General features: G+C 38.5%; 1 protein-coding gene across 2 annotated transcripts in view; it reads right to left on the reverse strand.

Annotated features, from left to right (window-relative positions):
• ift52 (intraflagellar transport 52 homolog (Chlamydomonas)) overlaps window positions 1–20,222 on the reverse strand; it is a 37,758-nt gene extending 17,536 nt beyond the window's left edge. Inside the window, exons 1-5 of one of the 2 annotated variants that reach the window (XM_028812103.2) lie at window positions 20,115–20,213; window positions 12,802–12,917; window positions 10,167–10,291; window positions 4,257–4,344; window positions 1,636–1,765 (exon numbers count right to left, since the gene is read on the reverse strand). In XM_028812103.2, the coding sequence (XP_028667936.1) occupies window positions 1,636–1,765; window positions 4,257–4,344; window positions 10,167–10,285 (337 nt within the window). In that variant the 5' untranslated portion in view covers window positions 10,286–10,291; window positions 12,802–12,917; window positions 20,115–20,213. Of the gene's footprint in view, window positions 1–1,635; window positions 1,766–4,256; window positions 4,345–10,166; window positions 10,292–12,801; window positions 12,918–20,114 lie in introns of both variants that reach the window. The other variant, XM_028812102.2, reaches the window with a different exon arrangement.
• Window positions 20,223–27,778: the final 7,556 nt, after the last annotated feature.

The raw sequence follows: 27,778 nt of genomic DNA on the forward strand, positions 1-27,778 counted from the left end.
ATTAATTAGTCACGGCATAGGGCTTGTTTTGTAATACAAGACGTTACTCTGCACATGAATGTTTTGGATAACACCACATTCAAAACATATTCACCGTGCAGTTTTATTTCTTGATATAGATCACAGTGTAGAAATTGTAGAAGCATAATATCATAATATCAGCACAGGCAGATTAAGCACTAAGATATTTTTATACAGTGCATTCAGAAAGCATTCTGACCCTTCACTTCTTATCCCATTTTGTTGTTGCAGCCTTACGCTAAAATCATTAAAATTATTTTTTTTTCCCTCCTAAAGCAACATTCAATACCTGTGGAAAGAAGAAGCAGAAACAAGATTTTATAATTTTTTCCAAATTTGTTAAAAATAAAAACTGAAATATCACATTAACACAAGCATTTTGACCTTTTGCTGTAACACTTGGAATTTAACACAGGAGCATCTCATTATTACCATTGAATTGATTGGACATGAGTAGGAAAGGCAAATTATTATATAATAATAACCTGTCTATAGAAGGTCCAACAGTTGACAATGTGTATCAGAGCAAAAACCAAGCCATGAGGTCGAAGTAAGTACCTGAAAAGCTTAGAAAGTGGAATGTGTCGGGGCACAGGTCAGGAGAAGGCTACAAAAACAGTTCTACAGCATTGTACATTGCCAAGAGCAAAGTGGCCTCCATAATTCTTAAATGGAAGCAGTTTGGAACAACCATGATGCTTCTTAGAGTTTAGTATCAATTCTAGGTGTCATGTCTCCAGATCACTTGTGCAATACCATTCCAGTAGTAAAGTATGGTGTTGACAGAATCAAGCTATAGGATTGCTTTTACAGTGGCAGGGACTTGATGACTAGTCAAGGTTGAGGGAAAGCTAAACCGAGCAGTACAGAGATAATCCTTAACGTTAGACTGGGCCGAAGGTTCACTTCCAACAGGACAATGAGCCTAAGAACAAAGCAAAGACAACATAGTAGAGGCCTAGGGACAACTCTGTAAATGTCCTTGAGCTGTCCAACCAGAACCTGGACTTGAACCCAATTGAACATCTCAAGAGAACTGAAAATAGCTTCCCATTGACGATCTCCATCCAACCTGAGAGAGATTGAGAGGACCTGCAGAGAAGAACTGCAGGAAATCCCCAAATCCAGGGGGAGTCAACAATACAGTATGTGCGTCAATGTGATAATACATTTATAATACATTTGTAATGCATTTGCAAAAATGTCTAAAATCCTGTTTTCTCTTTGTCATTTTGGGGTATTGAATATTACTTGACGAGGGGAGAAAAATCGAAGCGGATGATTTTAAGCACAGACTGCAATATAATTGTGAAAAAAGTGAACGGCACGGAATACTTTCTGAAGGCACTGTATACATTTTGCAACGTTATCAATGTTAAAGTACCCATATCATACATTTTAATATTGATATTCATATTTGTGCACATTAAGTAGTCCTGAAGCATGCGGGTTAATTAGTACATTTGAAGCATACAGCATACTTATTATGGTGTACAGTATATTTTCAGCGTGTAGCATTGACTTGAAACCTACTACTTAACTCATCAATGGAGTATCGAAAATTTTTTAACTAGCAGTAGTGCATGATAAATGCATGAAATAATATAGGCTCACCACAATTGACCATAATTCCAAACTCTTCTAGCAAGAAGTTGATATTGGTATCATATTTCAGCTCACCACCTTCACCCAGTAATACCATGATGCCACCACCATTGTCCAAGTACCTTTTTAATACTCCAAACTGCATAGAAAAAAAAAAGAATATTCAGAAGCAAATAAAAACACTGATGGCAAACTTATACTTTTTATATTTAACAAATTAACATTTAATTGACATTTTTGTTATTGCCAAGGTCAGGTATGAGACTACAATTACAACCCAGACAGAAAAACTTATTTGTCTTATACTTTGTATTAGATAGATAGATAGATAGATAGATAGATAGATAGATAGATAGATAGATAGATAGATAGATAGATAGATAGATAGATAGATAGATTACCCTATGGAGGGAAGCTGAGTTTTTACAGAAGTTCATACATAAATAAAATATACACACCATGGTCTAAACAAACAGGAACAAAACAAAAAGAAAGAAAATTAGAAAGAGAGAAAACTTCTGACTTGGCAGTCCCAGTCACAGTGAGGCATTATACTGGTGTATTACTATTGGTATAAAGGGCCCCAATAGTTATTTTATTTTTAAAAATGAAACTCTTCAAAAAAGCATCCAATCATCGATTCAGTATGTATTTACGACTTCCAGCAAGACTGGCTTAACTACTATAAATGTCCATCCATCCATCATCCAACCCACTATATCCTAACACAGGGTCATGGGAGTCTGCTGGAGCCAGGGCGCACACACACACACACCAAGCACACACTAAGGACAATTTAGAATCGCCAATGCACCTAACCTGCATGTCTTTGGACTGTGGGAGGAAACCCACGCAGACACGGGGAGAACATGCAAACTCCATGCAGAGAGGACCCGGGAAGCGAACCTGGGTCTCCTAACTGCGAGGCAGCAGTGCTACCCACTGCGCCACCGTGCCACCCTCACTATAAATGTCTTATGTTATAAAATTAGCCAATGTGCAGATGTTGAAGTTTCCTGATACAGGACTGAAGTGTTTAAGCTGACACCTTAAGATTAAATTTTTACTTTAAGTTGCTTTTCTTATTGAAACATTTTGACATCTGCTAGTTTACAATTGTTAAATTTAAGTGAAAGAATTAATTTTGTTATAAAATAAAAGCAGAAACTTACGAGTGAAGTTGTGGAGCGGATCAAAGTTTTCAAATTCACTTTGCAAAAAATTAAGCAATTTCTTTCATATATCCAAAAAACAATTATCAGAAAATTCCAAACTTCACATTATATTATTTTAATTTAAATTTTTAAAATCAGAGTATATACAATGCTATGAAAAAGTATTTGCCCTGTCCAAATTTCCTCTATTATTTCAAATTTGTGACACATAATGTTTTCCAACCTTGAGCCAAAATCTGTTTGTTTTTTTTTAACTTATTGAGAGGAACAATGTTATCCAACACCAACTGACACGGTATGAAAAAGTAACTACTTCCTCACACTTACAGATTAGTTGTGTCACCTTTAACAATAATAACTGCAACAAAATGCTTCCTCCGATTCAGTATCAATCTTTTACATTACTGTGAAGGAGTTATAACTTGTTTTCCACTGTAAGAATGCTTTAAATTATAAACACTGATAGATATTTGAACATGAACTGCTTATGTCAGGTCCTTCCACAATATCTCTAACGGGGTTACGACTCGACTTTGACTACACCAGTACTAAATTTTAATTTTGCTTCTTAATATTGTCTTGCTGCATGGCACAATTACACTTTAGTTTTAGCTCATGCACAGAACAACAAACATTCTTATTAAGAATTTTCTGATGTAGGCAAGAATTCATGGTTCCTTCAATTATAGCAAGTCAGAGGTCCGGAGTCAGAAAACCCCCCAAACCATAACACCACCCTCCATCATAAATGACTGCTGGTATAATGTTCTTATAGTGGAATATCTTTACATCACACATAACAGAACTCATGTCAAAAATATTCTCTGTTAGTCTTATTTGACCGTAAAATATTTTGCCAAAAGGTTTGGAAGTTACCCATTTAATAAGTAACTTCCTGAAAGTTTTTATGCTGCACTCTTGGAGTAATTTTAACATGTTAGGCATCTGGACATTATAGCTTTCACTGTAGTTTTAAAGGCTTTATAGACCTTTACAGAATAATAGGCATCAATGTTTTTTCTAATTTCTTCAGGAATTTACTTTGATTGTGGCATTATGTGCTTATTGAGTCTTTGTATTAACAACTTGTTGGTAAAATAAATGAAACTTATATTGAACATATATTATATACTAAGTTAAATCACCTAAATCTAATTAGCCCTTTAATTGAGTCTGAATTAACTACAGGCAAAGTATTTCTTTTCTTTTTAATAGCAAGAAATAAAACAAATGTATTTGTTCACTCAGGTGCCTTATATTTAAAATCTGATTTTAATTAAAGACTTGAACACAATCGGCATCAAAACTTTGCAAAACAGAGAATACCAGTAATGGAAAAAGTACTTTTTCACTACACTTATATGAACATTTTTAATTGAATGGTAATCTTCTCTTAGTTTCCTTTGTAAGTAATGATCTCACATATCAACACATTTACAAAACATTCCTCTTTACCTCAGCAGCTGTGAATTTCTCTCTGGGCCCTGCTGTGATCCAAAGTTTTACTCCATTTAGTTTTTCATCTGAAATCTCTTCTTTAAAACTAGAATAAGAAAAATAAAAATAAGAACATGTGAGCTGTTAAACTGAATGTTCACAAAAAAGAAGGAAGTGTTTGACTTCTAAACAAAAAAAAAATCTGTAATTAGGCCCAAAACATTGAATTTATATTTTTCAAAGTAATTATATTTGTAGTTATTATTAAGTGCTGAAGATATACTTGTGGTATTTTTTTTAAAGGGCTTGGCTTCTCAATCTCATACCTTAATGTTATTTCATTAATTGGAACAACACTATTTGCTTTTTCTTAGAGACTCATGTACTTCATCCATCTTTGATCTTAAATATTTAACCAATATGGTCAAAAAAGGTATAGAAATGCACAATTGTGGTGTTAAAACAGCTTTTACTTATCAATATGGCAAGAAAATCACACTTTAGGAATCATTCATGCACCCATCCAGAAAATTGCAAATATTTCAAAAACATTTCATCACATTATGTACTTTATATTTACAGAATACAACATACAGTGGAACTTCGGGTCACGAACGTCTCGGAACATGTACAAATTGGGTTACGAGCAAAAAGTGTGCCAAACTTTTGCATCTGTTCACGACCACACACTCAGGTGACAAACAAGCTAGTGTCCCTTCCGGTTCATACGCGTCGATGATTTCCGCACGTCTTCAGTCTCTCCCTGTGTAATCGCTGTGAACTCTTTGTGCTCTATTTTGTTTCCCTTCCGGTTCATAAGCGCCGGTGATTTACGCACGTGTTCAGTCTCTCCCTGTACAGTACATTGTTCTCAGTCAGATGTGCATCGCGTAGAGGGACTTTACCTCAAAACTGTAATCTCCCCTCCACCCAGTTCCTCCTCACTTCCTTCATGCCAGAACTCGACTCATGCAAGGTTAGTTTTTGTATAAATGATGGATTTTTCAAATGTTCATTTTTTTTCCCTGTGCTTAAAACTCATTACAAAAATTGTTTACAGCGATCGGTTTGTAAGGGTATTACAGTGAATTCCTGCAATGTTACTTTCTTGACTGTTTATGGTTGGTTTTTAAATAAAGTTCAGATTTGTTCAAATGTTCCTTTTTTCCCTGTGCTTAAAATTCATTAAAAAAAAAGTGTTTACAGCGATTGGTTCGTAAGGCTATTAGAGTGAACTCTTGCAATGTTAGTTTTCTCTGTTCAAGGTTTTCTCAGTGTTATTCAATGTTTTTACATTTAGTTTACTATTACACTGTGCATTCTATGGAATAATTAACTATTTTTGTGCTTAAAAATCTTTAAAAAAAATATATTTACATTCAGCTCGTATGGTCCGTAACGGATTAATTGTATTCACATACAATCCTATGGGGGGAAATTGCTTGAGGTCACGACCAAATCGGGTTGTGACCAGAGTTTTGCAGTGAATTATGGTCGTGACCCGAGGTTCCACTGAAAGGTATACACACATGTCCAACATGTAAGAAATCAGTGTTCTCTGGTCAGAAAAATAATGGGACAATAAATCCATCCATCCATCCATCTTCCAACCCGCTATATCGTAACTACGGGGTCACAGGGTCTGCTGGAGCCAATCCCAGCCAACACAGGGCGCAAGGCAGGAAACAAACCCTGGGCAGGGCACCAGTCCACCACAGGGCCAATATATCATATTTTGTTTATATATTCTCTAAGACAAGGAAGTGTAGTGTAGTGAAGTGAGTGGTTAAGGCTTTGGACTTCAGAACTTTGAGGTTGCATGTTCAAATCCTGTGTCAAACACAAGACAAAGAGTCAACAAAAAGGTTTGGGGCAGCCACCTGTATATTGTTCCTGGCTGCAAAATTGTGGAAAATTGTGTACAGGTTGGAGTCCAAAACAGAACTGCCTGGATAAGGCAAAGATGGTGGTTTTAAGGGAGACTAGAGGAAGTGACATCAGCAGGGCTGGAACCGGAAGTGACATCATCAGGACCAGGCGGAATTTCCCATATCTGGTGCACAGTGGAAAGAGGGAAAGGATCAGTACACTTCACCACCCCTTGTTCTGGCGTGGAATTGCCCTCATTCAGGTCCTTTAGCTGCCTCTTATACACATGTGTGTGACACCTGCTAGTGACAATATATGACCATGAGCAAGTGAATTCACCTGTCTGTACTCCTACTGGAAAGATAAAAGAAATGTAACTCGCCTTGGATAAAGGCGCAAGTCAAATAAGAAAAAAAACGAGACAACTCACACTGTGTCAGCCTGTTTACACCTGATAAATTGAATACTAAATTTAATAAAGTATAATCTAATCTAATGTTAAAATTATTGATGATCAAGCTTACTATGTTTGCTCTCATTTTCTATATATGAACTCAGTGGTTTTAGCTAAAATGAAGATACTGCAAAAGAACTTGGGTGTTCATACTCACATCGGCACTGAAGTGGGCTCTGAGATGGTGGAAGTGACATTTAGTAACACATTACGCCTAGCTTCACATGGCATTCATGCGTAACATTGTTTACTGTTTCCTTTGAAGCAACTGGATACTCTTCAAGCCTTAGCTTCACTTTGATGTAGCCCAGGAAAACAAGTGAGAAGACCATATTTACGCTTTGGTGGAGTCCTATGAACACTTCAGAGACACCTGATTTAACACTGACAATACAAACAACTCCTGACACACAATGAAGTGTAGGCACTTACCACCAAATGTTGTTTTCACCTGCTCTGGGCTTAGTTCTTTCCTGGTGTATTCAGGTGTGAATGTTAGTGACACCCTTTTGTCCAGTTTAATTTTGTAATATCTGTATGGCAATTCAAACCATTGAATTCTCTTAAATGAAAAAAATCCAAGTGTATTTTTGTATTATTATTACACTGGGTTCTACCTTTTGCAGAGAATTTAAAGCAAAAGGTTGTCCGTTACACTTTACAGACTCCAAGTTAATTCGTCCATCACACTATCCTGCTACTTCTTGGCTATCTGAAGTATGTACAGTATTTTGACTGTCATGTACAATGCTGTGACCATCATTAACAGCATAAAAACATCACTGTGTGGAAAGTAAAATTTCTTCCTATGGCCAAACTTCTCAATGCCTAGTTCTTCTACCAGCCAAGGAAGATGACATTTGGCTAAATCATAAATTCTTACCATAAAAAAATGTTTTTTTGCTCTTACAATAACTTCAAGAGCAGAAAACAAACAGTGTTGTGAATACACATACACAGTGTGAAAAAGCATTTGTCTATTGTATAACATTGAATGTTATACAATCTCATACTGACAGAGGGGGGGACGCCGGTCGCATGCATGCTGCTGCCGCTCCTCCCTGTTAACAACACTTTTCGTAAAAATTTGCCTTAATCCTGCACTCTTTTACGCTTGTTTAATTTTCTTTATTGTATGTATAGTTCGTGGATACAGCCTACTCGAATTGTATGGATTTGGATTAATTTTTATGGACTTTACCTTGACTGGGAACAACTGAATCTGTGGGTCACGGTACGAGACCTACAAACATTTCTTTGTACCTTGGTGATCTAGGAGTCTGGGATGATCTGTCTCCTTGATTACAGTTGCTATGCTGGTCTGCTCTCGATTCATTTTATTGTGCTTTATGACTAAGAACTGATCTGATGTTCACACCCACCTGGCTTGTGCCTCTGGGGTGATCATGCCTGTAATATCCAGCGTTACTTGTTTATGGCTGTATGTTGGAACCTCCAAACCCTGCTACCTCCTCCTGCTATGCTTTCTGCTGCATTGCTATCACCGCTCATCTGCGCCACCGCACCCCGCCCATCTCACCGGCTCCGCTGTGCTGCTTCTCCACTGCTATCAGATAAGTACTGCTCAGTATCATGCTAAAATACTCTCATGACAAACTCCTTCATATTAAACAGTTTGTCCAGAGCAAATGGTCTGACTGGAATATCCTTTTGCTGCGCCCAAAATATGTACATCGCAGGTCAGGTCACTGCCACTGCTGGGCTATGAATGAAAAGATCACCGGCAGCATTTGCAGGAATACGCCATCCTACTCATGGCCCTGGAGATAGAAGAGTCAGTGTGCCAAATTTACAAGCTTGTGGAAATTAACTCTGATCACGGCTCTGTGCAAAAAGAAGTCTCATCAACTAATATTGCATTGTTTAATTTGAAATCTCTTAATGGCAAAGCATTAGTGCTGTCAGAATTCATCACTGACACCAAACTTGACATGCTGTGCTTAATAGAGACTTGGTGATATGACAGAAGTATGTAGATATTGTTTGGCTTTAAAGTTTAAGTTGGAGACTTGTAGATTGTCTAATTCATGTTGCCATCAGGGAAAAGTAGTGTTTCTTCCCAATGAAGAGGTGTATACGCAAAAATTAAAAGATTTGTTGCTTGGTGAAAGTGAAATCCACATACGCAAGCAGCAGAGACGCGAAGAGGCTGGCGCGTACGGGCAGGCAGGAGGGTTGGCAAGCGAAGCCCCCTAGTTTTTACTATTATTAAAGTGCTACTCTGGTGACCTAGCTCTCTTTCTCATGGGTGTTGGTCAATTTGTTTCAAACCAGTTTTGTTAAACTTGACTTGCATGTATGGAATGTTTTTTTTTTTATTTTAATAAAATACAATTAAAAAAAAAAAAAATAATTTATTATCCAACATCAACTGACACTATGTGAAAAAGCAATTGCCTCTAGTTAAATCAAACCAATTAAAGGGATAATTAGAGTCAACTGGCTGAACAATTCCAGGCTTGATTACATTATATAATATAATGCCACACACAATCAAAGGGGTGAACAGATTACAAAAAAAAAAAAATGCGGTTACCTATCAGTCTGAAAATGGTTATAATGCCATTTCTAAGACTGTGGTACTCCAATAAAAATCATAGGGCGGCTGTATAATATACAGTATAATGATCACACAAAAAGAGCAGGGCGATCCTGCACGTTAATATAATGCAATATGCTTGAATCAGGGTCAATATATAATGGGCAAACAATCAAGGACTAGTTTGTTTATATGATTGCCAAAAAGATCAGGGGCTAGGCTCAATAAATGAGGGGCTTCAGGCTCTGAAATGCCACCCCTCCAGATGCCACTTGCCAGCATTGCAATATGACTCCAAAGGTGCAGCACAAAATCATTTAGAAAGTTAGCAGTTGCACTAAAACCTTCAGGCTTCTGTTCCCTCAGCAAAGGTCAATATTCATGACTCTATAATCAGAAACAGACCGAGCCAAAAAAGGGCTTCATTCGAGAGCGGCAAGGCAGAAACCACTAATCTCATCTCCCATTTGTCCAAGAAACATCTGAATGATCCTCCAGTCTTTTGGGTGAATGTTTAATGGACAGATAAAAAAGTGGATGAAATGTGTTCTATTATGTCTGGTGTAAAGCAAACATAGCATTCCACAGTAGGAAAATCATACCAATAGTCAAACATGGCAGTGGTTTTGGAATGCATTGCTGCTTCAAGACCTGGACAATCTGGCATAAATGAAGAAACAATGGATTTTGCTCTGTATCGGAAAATCCTTAAAGAGACTGCTTATCCACACGTTTGTGAAATTGGTTTATGCAGCAAAAAAAGTGTCCAAAAGACACAAAAGAAAGTCCACTGAAAACATTCAGTGTCAAAATTTGTAATACTGTAGGGAATTAGAAAGCGGGGCACCGAATTAACAAAACCTTAAAACGTGAATGGTGATGCCCAACGGGGTGTTACCCAGTTTTGTTTAATTTCTAATTCAGCAATTAATCTTTAACACAATGCAAGTATAAAACAGACATAAACAATTTCAAACCTGCTGTGTATTCGGTGGGTATAGAAAGAAAAAGGATGAAGCTACATCCATAATAAATAAAAGGTAACCTTTGAATTTTCCAGTTAGATCTCAATCTCTTCTGCATTAACTTGTATCCATTGCTTGCTGTAAACAACTCTTGTTTGGATGCATTAAACACGATGGTATTTCGCTGCTCTTTCTCCATGTTTACCTACAAAGTAAATGTAAAAAAGTGAAGCTTATTATACCATAGACAGACAGACAGATCTTTACTAGTATACAATCTAGGAAGTCCTCCTCCTATGTATCATTTAAATGTATAATTTATATCATGCAGTTTTTATTATGACTGAGTCATTGGTTTAACATATTTGTACCATCCATATCACTAGAGCTTAAATTAACTTTTTACCAGACTTGGATTGTATAAACAGATGTAAAATAACAGCAATGACAGTCGTATCACAAGATTTCATCCTTAATACTGCACTATTCAATTCATTTTTTCTATAGCACTCTTCAAAGAAAACAGGAACAGAATTCTCTGACAAGTTTGCAGGTAAAATGTAAATACAAACTTTACAAATTACTAATTACATAATGAGTACACATAGAGACAGACAAGAAAACAAAATACATTGAAACTGATTAACATAAATGGAGCCCAGCAACATTTGTCTGTTAATTAATTGCTGAACTACAGGCAGTTGACAACAGAGGAGAGGAAAACAGAAACTCCGGTCAGCAGCAATAAATCTCTGGGGAGTCCACGGCCAGGGTAACTGAAATGCTGCAGCGTCAGGATGTTCAGATGAAGGGTAATGAGATGACCTTCTCAACCACTGGAAGAGAAGCTGGCCATTCCAAGCACGTAATTTCTTAAATAATGAAATTACACAAAGAAATAAGTGCTTCAAGTCCCGAAAAAAGGCCAGTCACCCATGTAAGATGAGTGCACAAGAATACATGATGATACGGAGACTGTCAGTAGGGGATCGGTACAACATCACAGCTGGAACTGCTTGCCAGTTCAGTGCTGAACAAGGCAAGAATTTGTCTCGACATACAGCGTCTTGTTGCCCGAGAGAATTAGGACTGATGGCCCATTCTACAGTGACCAAGCCTCTCATTAGCAAGAAGAATAAAACAGCTTGACTAGCCTCTGTGGAGAAGCATATTGTGTGGACTGAAAAGAACTGGTCCAAAGTTAATTTCAGTTATGAAAGCAAGTTTAGTTTAGTTGGTTCAGATGGGATACTGTAGATTATGTTCGAGGTCAAATAGGCGAAACACTGAACCCAAAGTGTGTGAAGAAGTCAGTAAGTAGGAAGCGTCATGGTATGGGGATGTTCTCAGCAGTAGGAGTCACATCTCTCATACAGCTACATGGTAATGTGAATGCAAATGTGTATCAGAACCTCCTTTGTCAACATGCGGCTCCATCCCTGTAAGCAACCATTTTTATGTGAGACAATACCCTTTCCACGCTTAAAATGGATGAAGCAATTCGTAGGTGTGGAGAATATCAAAGTTATGAAATGGCTAGCTCAAAGTCCCGATCTGAACCCAACTGAGAAATCCCTGGAAGAGAATTACCGTCAAAGTTATGGCAAAGAAACCCACTACAGTTGCCGTATTATGGATGAAGCTGGAAGACAAGTGGATAAAAATCAAGAAATTGGTCATGCCCTGTGGGCACAGATGTGCCAAAGTCATTGAAAGTAAGGGCCTCTACATTTCCTACTAAATTTTGAAAGATGTAATCATCAAAAAGCAATGGCAAAATTAATCTGAAGGCTTCTTTTGCAATACAGTTGTAACAGTTCTCTAATTTTGATCAATGTAGTGTTCCAAAATTATCGTATATACTCGCGTATAAGTTGGGTCTACCATAAAATCAGACCCCGACTTATACGCCTGTTCAAAAATATGACACTTCCATCCATCCATTATCCAACCAGCTGAATCCGAACACAGGGTCACGGGGGTCTGCTGGAGCCAATCCCAGCCAACACAGGGCACCGCAGAAATATGACACTTAATTATTATTATTTTTTTTTTTACATCTTCTTGCTTAGTCCAATCTTGCAGTTTCTCAGACACATTGAATTTTGTTGTAGCAGCACAGTTACCAATTTCTTTCACCACTTCATCGACTTTTAATTAAAAACCCGCTTCATATTTTCTTCTTCATTCCATCGTAGATAAGAGATGATCTTACGATAAAGGTGTATGGGGGTGTGAGATACAAAAAACATAAATCAGTGCAAACGTCGCTTCGGAATAGTTTGGGTATTACCGTGTGGTCACGTAGGCACAATACATAGAAAAAAAGGCCTTTTGCTCCATGGTTACTCTCTCAGGGGGGCGTTAGCATATCTTGGACCAACAGCAGGAGTTTTCCACATTTGACTTCTACAACCAACATTATAAAATACTGGAAATTATATGGTAAAATCAAGTCCCAACTTATCCGCGGGAGAACTTAAACGCGAGTATAAATGGTTTTTGTTGAATGACGTTTTTGCCTTGGTTATTTATTTATTTATTTAAAACATTCTAGTAGAACAAAAATCATACCTACAGCTACTATGCTTTTTGAGCAGTGACAGTCATCAATATTTCAAAAAAACAATTTTTCATTAATTGTTCTCCAATTTTAACTGCAAGTGTATACACATATGCCAAAGTTAAATGAGCATTAAAAGTCAAAGTACGTACTATTTTTCCATTAATGTCCAAGTGTTTTGTTCTTAGCAGCCTGCTTTGAGGGTGTATGTTTTTGTGGGATTCCAACTAGGCACCATAAAAGGACTGTTTTTCACAGAGCATGCATCCTGAAAAACACAGAAATGAGGTAGAACTTCAGTGTTAATTTGGCTTTCCAAGGTGGTTCTGGCTAATTGTTTTCCTGCCTGTGTCTTTAACCTTCTAAAACCTGGCTAGAACCCCGACACCAAGATTTCCATACCAAGTGGATACATTACAAAAGAGCACACACTTTATCAACTTTATTATATAGGGAGATTCTAATAAAATATCTGTTAATTGTGTAAGTACACACCTCAACCTCATCAGGAAAAAGAAATCTTTGTGTTTTTTAAACAAATTGTGAATTCTGAGACGTTAAGTTTGCAATCCCAGTACGTACACAGATATTTATAAACCTTCCACTAACATGTGCAGACTAAAATGTGACCAACTGAAATATCAGTAACAGTTATTTATTTTTACCCTTGAAGTTTACATCTGATGATCTTCACTAGTACCGAATAACAGTTCACAATATTCAGTTGAAACTTGCAATATCCTGCTGTGTCAAAAGGCCTAGCTAGTAAAAAAAAAAAAATCTGTTTAACTGTCTTAAAGTGAAATTGGATTAAAACAATCCTCGTAAAATAGGTCTGCCTACAGGGCCTATAAAAAAAGTATTCACCCCCTTGGAATTTTCACATTTTGTTGTTACCCAACACTGAATCTCAGTGGATTGAATTTGGAATTTTTAACACCGATACCAAAGTAAACCATCACAAAAAAGCCTGCCTCTACATTTTCTACAAAATTTTGAAAGATGTAATCATCAAAAAGCAATGCCAAAGTTATTTTGCAGGCTTCTTTTGCAATACAGTTGTAACAGTTCTCTAATTTTCATCACTGTAGAGTTCCAAAATTACTGTATATACTCACGTATAAGTCAGGTCTTGAAACCTGAAAAATCAATCATAAAATCAGAACCAGACTTATACGCCCCTTCAAAAATATAATAAAGTCTAATTAATAGTAATCTAATATAAGAAGGGATATAAAAAAAGTAATAATAATGTCATATATTTATAGCAGTAAGCAAAACTATATAAACAATATAATTTAAATAAAATGTACATGATTCAGGATGACCAAAATTCCAATTAAGTATACAAATGTGAATGTAGTAAATGCAGCTAAACAAAAATAAAAAATAGAAAAATAAAACATAAGCAACAGTGCACAAATACTGGAAACCACAAAAATCTTATATATAAACGACTACATGTGGAAGTGTGTGTGTCTGTCTGTCCGTCCGAGGCTACAGCATGAAGCTCAAAGAGCCGGCAAGGTGGTCCCAAGTTAACAAGTCAGAAGAAGAAAGAAGGACGAGGCTACAGCATGAAGCTGAAAGAAAGCAACTCCGTCGTCAAATTAAAACCACCGAGGGAAGACAAATGAGAGAGTAAACTCGCTTAACCGCAAATACACAAGCGAGGCGAGCACATCGGCAAAACAAAACCTCCGAGGAGAGAGAAACTCACCTAGCCTCTGATAGACGAGGGGAGCGAGCATGTCAGCTAAACAAAACCGCCGACTCTGTATTTCAATTTTTCTTCCCCTGACGATTTCAAAGGTTTCTAGGAGCCCAGGCTTTTTACAGCCCGGGCTTACACAGCTAGTATGGACTAAAAATAAACATATATACAACAATAGAAAGATGGCCACAATGGAGTGGCATATTGTTAACAAATAATAATTAAACAACTAGATCAATGAATACATGTATATAATACATACACAACACAAAAGGTAACATGAAAACAAATACAGGAAAAGAAAAAAGACAAAGTTCTTTAGTAATATGACAAAATAACCAAGAAATAAATGCTTTATTAAAAATTTTTAATTCAGATGAAGAGTATAGGTGTATTTTCTGGGTTAATCAAATCATGTCTTGTGAGGATGGAATGTTCCTTGGCTTTATCTTCTTCTTCTTCTTCTTTTGGCTGCTCCCGTTAGGGGTTGCCACAGTGGATCATCTTCTTCCATATCTTTCTGTTCTCTCCATCTTGTTCTGTTACATCTATCACTTGTATGTCCTCTCTCACCACATACATAAACCTTCTCTTAGACCTTCCTCTTTTCCTCTTATCTGGCAGCTCTATCCTTAGCACCCTTCTCTCAATATACTCAGCATCTCTCCTCTTCACATGTCCAAACCAACACAATCTCGCCTCTCTGACTTTGTCTCCCAACTGTCCAACTTGAGCTGACCCTCTAATGTCCTCATTTCTAATCCTGTCCATCTTCGTCACACCGAATGCAAATCTTAACATCTTTAACTCTGCCACCTTCAGCTCTGTCTCCTGTTTTCTGGTCAGTGCCACCATCTCCGCAGGTCTCACTACCGTCCTGTAGACCTTCCCTTTCACTCTTGCTGATACCCATCTGTCACAAATCACTCCTGACACTCTTCTCCACCCATTCCACTCTGCCTGCACTCTCTTTTTCACCTCTCTTCCACAATCCCCGTTACTCTGTACTGTTGATCCCAAGTATTTAAACTCATCCATCTTCGCCAACTCTACTCCCTGCATCCTCACCATTCCACTGACCTCCCTCTTATTTACACACATGTATTCTGTCTTGTTCCTACTGACCTTCATTCCTCTCCTCTCTAGAACATATCTCCACCTCTCCAGGGTCTGCTCAACCTGCTCCCTACTCTCGCTACAGATCACAATGTCATCAGTAAACATCATAGTCCACAGGGACTCCTGTCTAATCTCATCTATCAACCTGTCCATCATTATTTATAACAACACTTAAACTGGACTTTTTTCAAGAAACGAGTATGGGGAGGCCAACGTGTCTGAAGGGCTTAAAGCTTTATCAACTTTGTTATTATTATCTATGTTAATTGCCTGCTTTTTTGATGTTGACCAACACAAAAAGACTCTTTAATGTCAATGTGAAAACAAATCTCTACCAAGTGGTCTAAATTATTACAAATATAAATCACACAATAAGTGGACACACAGGCCATTCACCCCCTTCAGGTAAGATCTGAGTAAATGCACCTTTGGCAGCCATGACAGCTGTCAGTCTGTGTGCACAGGCCTCTCTCTCTCTCAGCTTTGCACATCTTGACTCTGATATTTTTAGCCATTTGTCTTTGCACAGCTGCTCAACCTCTGTCACGATGTATACTGATGGCGAGCTGAACACAGAACTGTTCAAGTCCAGCCACAAATTCTCAATTGGACTGACATGTGCACTCTCATCCTGGACATTCACATTGTTGTTTTTAAACTATTCCAGTATTACTTTGCTTTTTGGTTGGTGTCGTCTTGCCAGAAATCAAATCTTCTAATATGATGCAGGTTTCTTGCATATGGAAATAAAATATGGTCTTTGATAATTACAGCGTTATTAATTTGACAAAAAATCTATAACAAACATAAGTGTGACGGTTGTGTAGTCGTGTATCACACCATGATGTGGAAGGTGGCTGTAATGTCTATGCACCAGCCATGTATATGCACTTTTTTAACCTTGTTTGTTACAGTTTTCAGCCCCTCCACACTGCTGGAGACTTATCAAATAATGTTTTTCACAGCGCAGAGCATTTGCAGCCTATCACCTCAAATGTCTTACAATAAACGTTTTCCACGAGTGCAGCTAAAAGTACTGCTGTACACCCACAGAAATATTGGAGAACCTAACAAACCATAGTGGTGGAAAGTGTAATTATTATGCATTTTCAAAAGAAGTTTCCAACTAAAAGTCCTAAAACTGACTGCTTCCAAAAGATAAAAGTCAAATATCCATCCGTTATCCAACCCACTATATCATAACTACAGGATCACAGGGGTCTACTGGAGCCAATCCCAGCCAACACAGGGCACAAGGCAGGAAACAAACCCCGGGCAGGGCGCCAGCCCACCGAAAAGTCAAATATTTAAGGCCAATTTATAATTAATATTTTATTTAATTGTATAGTTAATGACTACCAATTTATGATGAGAGTTGTATATTTGATGTATTGAAGCACCGGAGTCTTGCATGTTATCTTCCATGATGAATGTTGAATCCAGATTATAGCAACAGTGAGATTTTATTTTATTTATTTTTTTGACAAGACTGTCTTTGGATATTATAAAAATATGGACAGAAAATATAAAGACAGTAAGCTGAACTAGCCTATGTTAAGAGTGAGGGCTTTTAACATCACTCGTACACTCAAACACTTTGGAACGGACTTGCTTACTTCAGTGCTGTAACAGGAGAAAGTTGTTTTTAAATAAGAGCAAATGTGCCAACAAATGTTCTTTTGAATAATTACGCCAGATGCTTTGAAATGAGTAGCGATTTCTTTGTTGACAGCAAATCCTTGATGGTATGCTCCCCAGATAATTGAGTTTTTTTCATTTTGACTCCAGTTTGTTCCCACAGTTCAAAACAGACACACTGTGTACTTCAGGTGATTAGAAATATGTGAGAGTGGACTCTCATGGACTGGCACCCCGATCCAAATGGGACTCTGCCTTGCAAGTGTTATTGGTGGCATAAGCTCTAGTGAAGAGACAGAACACAGCAGCAGGTGGGCTTATATGCATTTTGTTTTTATAATTTTAACAAAACATCCCCTACTAAGAAGCAGGGAAGTATCTTTAAAAGATACATTTAACAATTTTATTGAATTAACAGAAAATGCAATAATAGTGTGCTGCAACAAATCTATTATTAGACATGGAGTATGGAGCAGTCCACTCTGCTCACGCTCAACCACAGCCACTAGATGGCACATGCATGTACCTCACTTCTCACTACGAAAGACCTGCGTGCAGCAAACAAGCTGATGAAGAGACACAACGTCGAAACGAAGCCAACGCCACAGCTCAACAACGTGAAAGTGAAACACCTCAGCAATGCAGGGCACGGCTTGATGTTTTCACTACAAACCTTGTCTATCTGGAGGTATTTTCTCGAGACAAAGATTAATAGGACTCATATACCAGCCATACGGCTAAGATATGGCATCGCCAGGGTCTCCTTACAAAAGCCAGTGGGGCAGCAAGCACAGGTGGGTCCACATAATAATAATAATTCTTTGCATTTATAGAGCGCTTTTCTCACTACTCTAAATGCTTAGCAATTGCAGGTTAAGGGTCTTACTCAAGGGCCCAACAGAGCAGAGTCCCTTTTGGCATTTTACGGGATTCGAACCCGCAACCTTCCGATTGCCTGTGCAGATCCCTAGCCTCAGAGCCACCACTCCGCCTATAATTTCACTGCCGCATCCTCTGCACTGGTTAATTCTTAAATGTTAGTTGACACCTCTCCAAGTTCGACAAATATAATAAAACTGCTTGGGAGTCTTCAGGTTGTTTTTTTTGTCCCGAAGCCCACACACAATTAGTATACAGGATAATGAGCAAATAATGTGTCCATATTAAAAAAAAAAATGACATCAAACTCAAGTTAATTACACATAACTGTATCAGCAAACTTAGAAGATGAATTAGGGAGGGGGAAAATTTGAGGCATGAATTTTAGTTAGTTTTATTTGTTTTGTATATTATAGGACCTCTTTGAAACAGTGAACATACTGTCATTATTTTTATATTTGGTTCTGTTTTCTTTATATACACTAATTTCTTCCAATACATTTAGTCAGGGTTTGGCACTAAAATTTATTATAAAACCAAAAGCTGACAACACCTAGAAAGCAAAAGGGTCCTTTTTGTATTTGTTTCCAAAAGATTTTAATACATACCTCAAATAAGTTTAATGTAAAATTATTTTATAACGGTTCAGTATAATACTGGAATATTTTCTTGCTGAAAGTCTAATGCTCAAAAAAAAAAAAAAAAAATTAATGGTCATATATGAAACCAGTTGATCAGTTTTAGTGGCTTCCTGAACGTTTGACTCAAAACAGACACTTTATGGAGGGAAAAAAGTCTTTGATTTGAAGGGCTATGATGTGAATTCTTGCTGTTAATATCCATGTAACTAGATAGGAATTCTTTTATTTGTTTTCTCCTCTTGTTAAGATGCGTCTTTTCTGATAATCTGACATAATCAATCATTAGGGACGTGCTTTTTTTTTGTTAAATTTGTAAACCCTACAATGGCCTTAAAGTTACGCCCAATACAATTAAAAAATTCAAAAAATTAGAAAATTTTAAAATTAAATTGAATTTAATCTACTTTTGTTAACTTTGACTTGTTTGTATGCAATGTTACTTGTTTTTAATAAAAAAACAGAAATAAAATACATACATAAATAAATAAATCTAATAAAATCTAGCAATTCTGTCTAAAACTAAAATGTAACAAATTCTGCCACATCTCACCTCCCATTAAAAGGTCTGTACACGTCACTGCAAGGAGACAATATTGTAAGAATCTTTGATGTAAAATAATTTTACATGATGGACTGACAACCTTTTTAACAACCTGAACGGGTGTTTACTCGGGGGACTGTCCCCACTTTCGCGATCGTTCCCCAGAATGTTTAGGATCATATACGTATTACAGACACGGGGCAGGCGTGTGCTGTTGTGTAGTTAGAAAATAAAATTAAGTTTGCTTTTCAAATTGCTGAAACTCACAATTATGATTAAAAGTGACAGCAAGATAAACTGTGGCAGTGCGCAATGTGGAGTTCATTCAATAAGTGGATGGATCAACAGACGAAATGAAAGGAAGAAAATAGAAAATGAAAAATGAACCACTCACCCTGCCATAGAAACGAATGCACAGTAAAATACATCATCACTTGTACTTCCTATGAACTACTAGTCCGAAAAAAAGAGCTGAGTAAAACATATGAAACAGCGGGTATAAGACTGAGCAAGAAGTGTGTTTTCTTTCGCTGAAAATCCATCCGCGGAATAAACCCCTTCATTACAATTTTAGGGTTCCGGGGACGCAGAGGCTTATCCTAGAAGCACCAAAAAGTATAAATGTTTCATGTTTTGTAAGCCGCTTAAAATACATTCCCTTACGTTAAACTGACTTCCCTTAAACAGTAAATACAAGGAAATGTATTCAGTTTTGCAAAACACACCGATCAAACTTACAAAATGCGACTAGCGGAGTCGCCTGCATTTGGAGGCATTCCGGTGACGTAACGCACCCAAACAATTTAGCGCTAATATGATGAGGTCCACAAAACCGACACGCTGCCCAACACCAACATCTAGACAATCCGTTGTCCTCTTGAAAAAGATGAGTATCCCACTGAAAAGGAAATTTAAGCATCACATTCTGCTTACCTGCACCCCTGTCACCATCGTTTACATCGGCCAGAGACCCGCCCACTTGAAGAACGCGGCCTCAACAGCGGTAACCATGGCGCCGCCACCATAGAAACGAGGCTCGCTGGAAAGATGGTACGCTGGCTCGCGCGCTCACATACAGTTGAGACTTTTTATTGCCACCTAATGGCCAGGCGGCATTTCTGCACTTCTTCTATTCTTTTTACATCTTGCACCATAATCTATGTATTGATTATGGAGCTTATGCAACCTGGTTGGGGATCGCGAGAGAGAGAGAGCTCACAGCTATGGCAGTAGACACAAATTAAAACCTGAATGGAATACCAGCCCATCAAATATGTATGTTTAGTGATGTTTTTGTGTTCATAAGAGTTACTTATGAATGCTTTGAAATCACTTCAGTTTTTTTTTTTGTTTTTTGTCTGTCGCCTACTGAATCACCATTACTAAAAAAACCCAGGTCAGGTCAAGTTGGGGAGCATGGACTGGTACAGCACATTGCTGCACCCATCACACGACGAAACAGCTCGGGATCCTGGTTGGCAACCCACCAGACAGACATGTTGTCCAGTCCGAATACCTGGAAATGACCATCTACCTGCCGCAGCCTGGTGTTGTGTGGATGTTCCCTTGATCTGATCCAGCTGCTCAGGTCCTCAACAATGAGAATGCTGTGAGCCTGATCATCCTCAGGGAACTGTGCCACATGGCTGTAAGTGCTATAAGTGACGCTCTGTCACAATGCAGGTAATGTCCCTCATTCGGGACTCTGTGAACAACACAAAGTCAAACCAGCGGTACCCAAGGATTCTTTGAAAAGACACAGTACCGAAGGAGTCCAGTCTTCATCTCAGGTCACTGGATAGCAACCATATCTCGCATCTATATAGCAAAACAGGGAGCAGCAGAACTCAAGACTTGGACCTTTGTTCTTTTGCAGAGTTATATCGGGAGCACCACACACCCCTTTCCAGTGACCTCATGGCCCCTCCATACTCTCCCAATCCGTCTACTGAAGAGCCACCAGAGACATGAATGTTGCTGCCAAGGTAAGTAAACCTCTCGACAAGGTTGACACTCTCTGCAGATAAACACATTGCAGAAGGCTGCGCCTAAGACAGCGTTTCTCAACCTTTAAGTATCTGTGACCCGAGTTTTCATAGCAGTTTTAATTGCGCCCCCCCCCCCCCCAGGTTTTTTTGAAAGGAGCCCACTAATACCAATTTGTTTTTTTTTAATTAATGATATATCATAGATGTATATTTTATTATACCTACTTAACTTTTATCGACATTTATCTAACTCTATATTTATTTTTCTAGTATCAGAATGTAGTTTAAGTTAATTTGTTTTGGTTTCAATAGATGTATTTTTCATATTTTCGATTCTTGTTTTCTTTTTTTCACATCTTTGCGCCCCCCTTTTTGTTACTCCGCACCCCCCTAGGGGGGCCCGCCTCACAGTTTGAGAACCACTGGCCTAAGAGGTCATTAAAGGCCTGGATCTTGATTTTTATCCAGGACACTCGCAAGCCCATACACTCAGACTCCTTGCTCAGTCCCTCAACCAGAGCCTCCATTTACTCTGCAAAGATCACAGCATCATCAGCAAAGTGAACATCAGTGAATCTTTCTTCACAAACAGATGCCCCACGCCTGCTGGACGCCATGCCCTTGCCCAACACCCAGTCCATGCAAACACTGAAAGGAGTAGGAGCAAGAACACAGCAAACCCCGACATATGATATACCGTTTGACATGTCTTCATGTCTGTTTATGCAAGATTTTAAGCTTTTTGGGGTTCTCAGCTGTTTGTGGCCCTCTGGAACCTAAACATCTTGTGCAGAAAATGAACCCCTTATGCAGAGGCATAGCTAGGGTTTTCAGCACCCGGGGACAACTGAAGATTTCGCGCCCCCTCCTGTTTGCCAAAATGCAATGGGGAAGGGAAAGAAAATTTTAAAATGGCACTCCCTGTATGCTGCGCCCGGGGACAGATGTCCCCCCTTGCCCCTCCCAGCTACGCCCTGCCCTTATGATAAAGAGTAAACCCATAGGTGTCAGAAGGACTTGAAGTTGTGCTTGCTGCATCACTCATCCCAAGGGGTTCACCCTGATGGGATACAAGGGGTCAAAGTTACTCCTTTACAGAAAACTTTGAAAAAAGGGGGGTAACATAGACAGGCGGAGTGTCTTTTATGCTATTTTGAGGATGTTGATTAGGAATATGATCAAAGTTTTGATATTTCATTCTTTGGTGGTGGTCCTATCCCTCTAAATCAACTCTCAGAAGGTTAAAAATAACAAAATTCAAACATAAGTATGTGGAGTATTTCAAGGTCAGTGGTTACAAATATGATGCTATTTTTTTATTTTTAATCCTTTACTAGTGATCTAACCCTCTATGGACCTCTATCAGAGAGTGAAATATGACAAATGTCTATTACAATCGAGAATATTTAGACTTTAAACATTTAAACTGAATCACACATTTTAATATGCCAAATATCCGATACAACCAGTCTTGTTTTATATGTGCTTTTACCTCATGAAGTAAATCATTATGTTTCTTATGGACCTCACCAATGGAAGGCTATCAGGGCCGTTTCTGACCTGTTTGATCCTCCAGGCAAGAAAATCTGTCCCCCTTCTTCCCCTTCGCCCCCCCTTCACATCACCATACACAGACACACACACACAATATGCTACTAACACAAGTTAGTCACTTATATAATTAAAAATAAGTAAAATAAATAAATAAATAATAATATAAAAACAGAAAACTTTTGCGTGTAAATTGTGTTTGTGCGAAAACATACAAAACTTTCAAAAAACAATAAAATAACAAAATAGAACAACTTTGCATGTAAATAACGTATTTAACAGACTACAAACTTTATGTAGATAAAGGAAGTACAACAAATAAATAAATGGAGACACATAACATTGCAAATAAAAGTCTTTAAAATCGGACACGACTTGACTTTCTTGTAGTACGATCATTTATAACATCATCATTAGACCTATATAAATGAAGAACGTGTGTGTGTGTGTGTGTATGGAGCAGTCTGCTCTGCTCATGCTCAACCAGAGCCACTAGATGGCGCATGCATGCACGTTTAGATTTTTTCGGTGCTTGCATGAACCTAACTTTTCACTACGAAAGACTTGTGTGCAGCAAACAGCGCCGCACAACAACGACGTGCTAAGGACAAAGATGAAGATGAACAATGTCGAAAAACAAAGCAAACGCCGCAGCTCAGTAATGTGCAAGTGAAACACTTCAGCAATGGAGGGCAAGCACTCCATTTGTCTATCTGGAGGTATTTTCTCGAGACAAAGATTAATAGGACTCATATGTCAGCGATACGGCTAAGATATGGTGTCGCCAGTGTCTTCTTATGAAAGCCACTGGGACAGTGTATCCAGCAGGGGGTGCTAACTCCCTGGTTGGAATAAGTTCTTTTGTAATTGAGGCTTGTTACATAACCCAAAACTATATAGATATGATATTGAAAGGCGATACCCCTCCCTTAGTGATACGGCGGTAAGAAATCACATAGGGGAAATAGCTTTCTTTAATGACGGTTTATGCGGCATAACAGACGAGGAAGCCATGACAAGACCTTTCGGGAAGTAGGAGCCCGATGTAAAGAGTCTGCCATTTTCGTCGCTGCGCTGGAAGGATTTTCAGGATTGGATGTCGTTATCTCCTATCTGTCCGTCGGCTTCAAAGGTGTGCCGGGCAATGTTCCAAGGCTTTATACTCTTTCTCCATGTGCAGGCCCCCACTTAGGTAAATCATGCCATTCCAAACAAGGAAAAGAAGATCCAATGTCATGTTGACTCTGACACACAGAAATAATACAATGCCCATTTCGCAGTTGTCCCTTTCTTGTCTTCTAATGCTTGCCTAGCAGTTCTAAATGATGAGCCCCTCTTTGCTAAATCTGGCCTTGTGTTAGCTGTACATGTGAGTGGATTTATAAAATATTTTTTTTGTACATAGCACAGTGACATATTAAACTTATATACTTATTACAGACAGCAAACACAGCACCACGTCCACTGCACTGAGTAATTCTTAAGAGTTAGCTGACATCTCTTCAAGGTCATGAATATAGTAAAACTGCTCGGAAGTCTTTGGGTTCTTGATATGTAGTGGGTTGTAAACAGTATGGGGCTTCCTGAAGTCAACAGGTATCTCTTACATTTTATCCACATTAAGAGAAAGACTCTTGCACTTGCATCAGTCCACCAATCATCATATTTCCATCCTGTAAACTAATACATCCCCATTACTGATGAGAGCCACCACTGTTGTGTCATCAGCAAACTTGTGAAGTTAGGACTGTATGTTGCCAAACAGCAGAGTGAACATTAGTGGGCTGAGTACACATCCCTGGGGGGGTGCCAACGCTCATCAGAGATGGTGTTTCTGAAATGGACTGTCTGGGGTCTCTCTGTCAAGATGTCCAAGATCCAGTTGCACAGGTGCCATATTAGCATCTGAGGAAAGATGGTGTTGAAGAGTGAAATGCTTCTGACTAACGTTATTGTGAGGTGGTCCTTCTCAACCCGCGATTTCTTTATTTTATCAAATGTATCATGGGAAAACAAACCTCAGGATTATGCTATGCGTAACGGTTGACTTCTTGGCACGTAAGCCTAATTGTTAGGATTACAATTAACTTTTGTACATTACAGACAACTTCCATCCATTATTCAACCCGCTATATCCTAACTACAGGGTCACGGGGTCTGCTGGAGCCAATTCCAGCCAACACAGGGCGCAAGGCAGGAAACAAATCCCAGGCAGGGCGCCAGCCCACCGCAGATTACAGACAACTTGTCAAATCTTTCTTTCAGGTAATAGTGGGTACACCTTAAAGCTGGGGTGTGCAATGTCAGTCCTGGAAGGCTGCAGTGGCAGCAGGTTTTCGTTTCAACCCAATTGCTTAATTAGAAACCAATGATTACCAATCTCAGACCTTATTTAGATTTATGGCTCTTAATTCCTCAATATTAGGTTCTTATATTGTAGATTTTTTTTCTTTTTCAAGGATATCATCCAAATGATCTGAAGCCTAAAATAGATAATTTTCATTCTGTCACATTTTTCTAGTAAGTGTTTTATTAAACCAAATACAGTGGAACCTCGGGTCACGAACGTCTCGGAACACGTACAAATCGGGTTACGACCAAAAAGTTCACCAAACTTTTGCATTTGTTTACGACCACACACTTGGGTGACGAACAAGCCAGTTTCCATTACGGTTCGTACGCGTCGATGATTTCCGCACGTGTTCAGTCTCTCCCTGTACTTTGTTCTCGGTCAGACGTGCGTGCATTTGCTGTGAACTCTTTGTGCTCTATTTCGTGTGCTTTTGCATTAATTTTGCAATTAACCATGGCCTCTAAGCAAGTGAAGAGTGGTAGTGTTGGTGAGAAGAAAGGTTAGAAGAAAACTGAAATCAAATTAAAGAAAGAAATTATTGAAAAGTATGAGCATGGCATTCGTGTTACTGATCATGCCGCCGAGTACAAGAAGTCAAAATCTCAGATTTCGACTTTTCTGAAGCAGAAAGAGGCTATTAAAGCAGCTGATGTTGCAAAAGGAGTTACAGTGTTAACCAATCAGAGGCCTCAAGTGCTGGAAGAGGTGGAAAAACTGTTGCTAGTGTGGTTGAACGAGAAGCAAATTGCAGGGGATAGCGTAAGCGAAGCGATGTTAATGCGAGAAGGCCAGGAAAATTCATGGAGATTTGCTGCAAGGTTTTAGTTAGTTTTTAGTTAGTTTTAGTTTAGTTTTATTGGTTGTTTATGGTTAGTTTTTGTATAAATTAAGGATTTTTCAAATTTTCATTTTTTTTCCCTGTGCTTAAAACTCATGAAAAAAAAGTGTTTACAGCAAGTGGTTCATAAGGCTGTAGCGTGAACCCTTGCAATGTTAGTTTTCTCTGTTCAAGGTTTTCTCAGTGTTATTCAATGTTTTTACACTTAGTTTACTATTCATATATAATTAACTATTTTTGTGCTTAAAAATCTTTAAAAAAAAAAAATTTATATACAGTTTGTACGGTCTGGAATGGATTAATTATATTTACATACAATCCTATGGGGGAAATTAGTTTGGGTCACGACCAAAGTGTTGTAACGAATTACGGTCGTGACCCGAGGTTCCATTGTAGTGAATGATGAATCCTTACAGGTGTAAATGGGAACAAGTTAGATGGAGAACTGCTGACTCCTTTGTCATTTGCATCTTATTGCTAATTGCCATTAAAACAATGAATGCAGCTGTTTAAGACAGAAATAAGCAATTAAGGGTGGGAATCCTTAACAAGGAAGACCACTAAAATGAAGCATCAAAATGTCCCTTGAGCAATGAGTGCTTCATCAGCAATAATCGACTTCCCATTAAGAAACTGGGTTGGAACAAAACCCTATAGCCACTGCGGCCCTCCAGGATCATGCCTGCCTGGCTTCTCATACCATTCACCAACCTGCAAGCACCACAAAAGAAAACATAGAATGAATGGCACTCCTCTGCAAACAGTCGGTAATCAAAAAGGAGCACTGGCTCACTTAAAGATAGATGGCGGTGTTTGAACCCATCAAGCAGCAGCACACTGCTACATAATGGCACATTGCTATTGCTCTCTCCTCTCAGCTGCCCCAACTCTTGTTTTTTTTACAGTAGTGTCTTGTACTTCAAACAATTGTAACTTCAAATGTCCCAGAGTTTGAACACTAAATTTTAGAGAAATCCGATCCAGAGTTCGAACGATGCTTCTATGTTCAAACTGTGCGTGCAGTGAAGAAATGCAGCGACAGATGCCACTTATCCAACGAGCATAATCATCATCTGTGATATGTAATATGGTACCTACCAAATAATGTAAAGAGTACACTATACATATTTCACCCTCATTGAGGCTCATCATGTGTTCATACCTTTGCTTACACTAGGTAGGCCAAGCCAGTTTGTCTGAAGCACGATAGGATGAATCGGTTTGGCCTTGAATAGGGCGATTGCAGGCCAAACTAGTTTAGACTAAGACAAATAAGTTTGTCCTGGGAGCTCCACGTTGATTGCAGGATAATCTAGTTTCGGTCTAGGTTCAACATATCCGCTGGTTTGGCCTAGTCTAAACTAGTTTGGCCTAAAATCGTGTTTGGCTCGAGAGGGAGAGTGTGTTTATGTGACAAAATTTGATCTTTTGATTGACTGTTCAGCAGCCATACAATCTGTGGATAGAAATTGTCCTTGAATCTACTGATACAAGTGCCACTAGCTGTGAAGGAAGGAGTGAGAAAAAAGGCTCTGTAGGATGGCTGAGGACTGAGTACTTCCTGAGTCTACTCTGTGTGTGTATGTAGGAATCAAGGGTCAATTTTTAAAGATTAATTGTGTGATTATATTGTGCTAGTCAATACACTTTAGGGACCCAAATTAAACGTATACTGATTTAGTAGGTTGAGATTTTGCTGTCACTTCGGCTGATGGGTCAAGTACAGAAATTCCTGTGGCAGCATACCGTCTCGAATGCACCTGGCATGGACTTTTCTTTGGCATCGCTGTGGGATTTGGGGCCCATGCCTATGATCCACCTTCCACCTCTAGCATCTGAGTGATGGAGGTCAGGCGCTACACTACCA

This window comes from Erpetoichthys calabaricus, chromosome 10, assembly GCF_900747795.2.
Source record: "Erpetoichthys calabaricus chromosome 10, fErpCal1.3, whole genome shotgun sequence".
Taxonomy (NCBI): domain Eukaryota; kingdom Metazoa; phylum Chordata; class Cladistia; order Polypteriformes; family Polypteridae; genus Erpetoichthys; species Erpetoichthys calabaricus.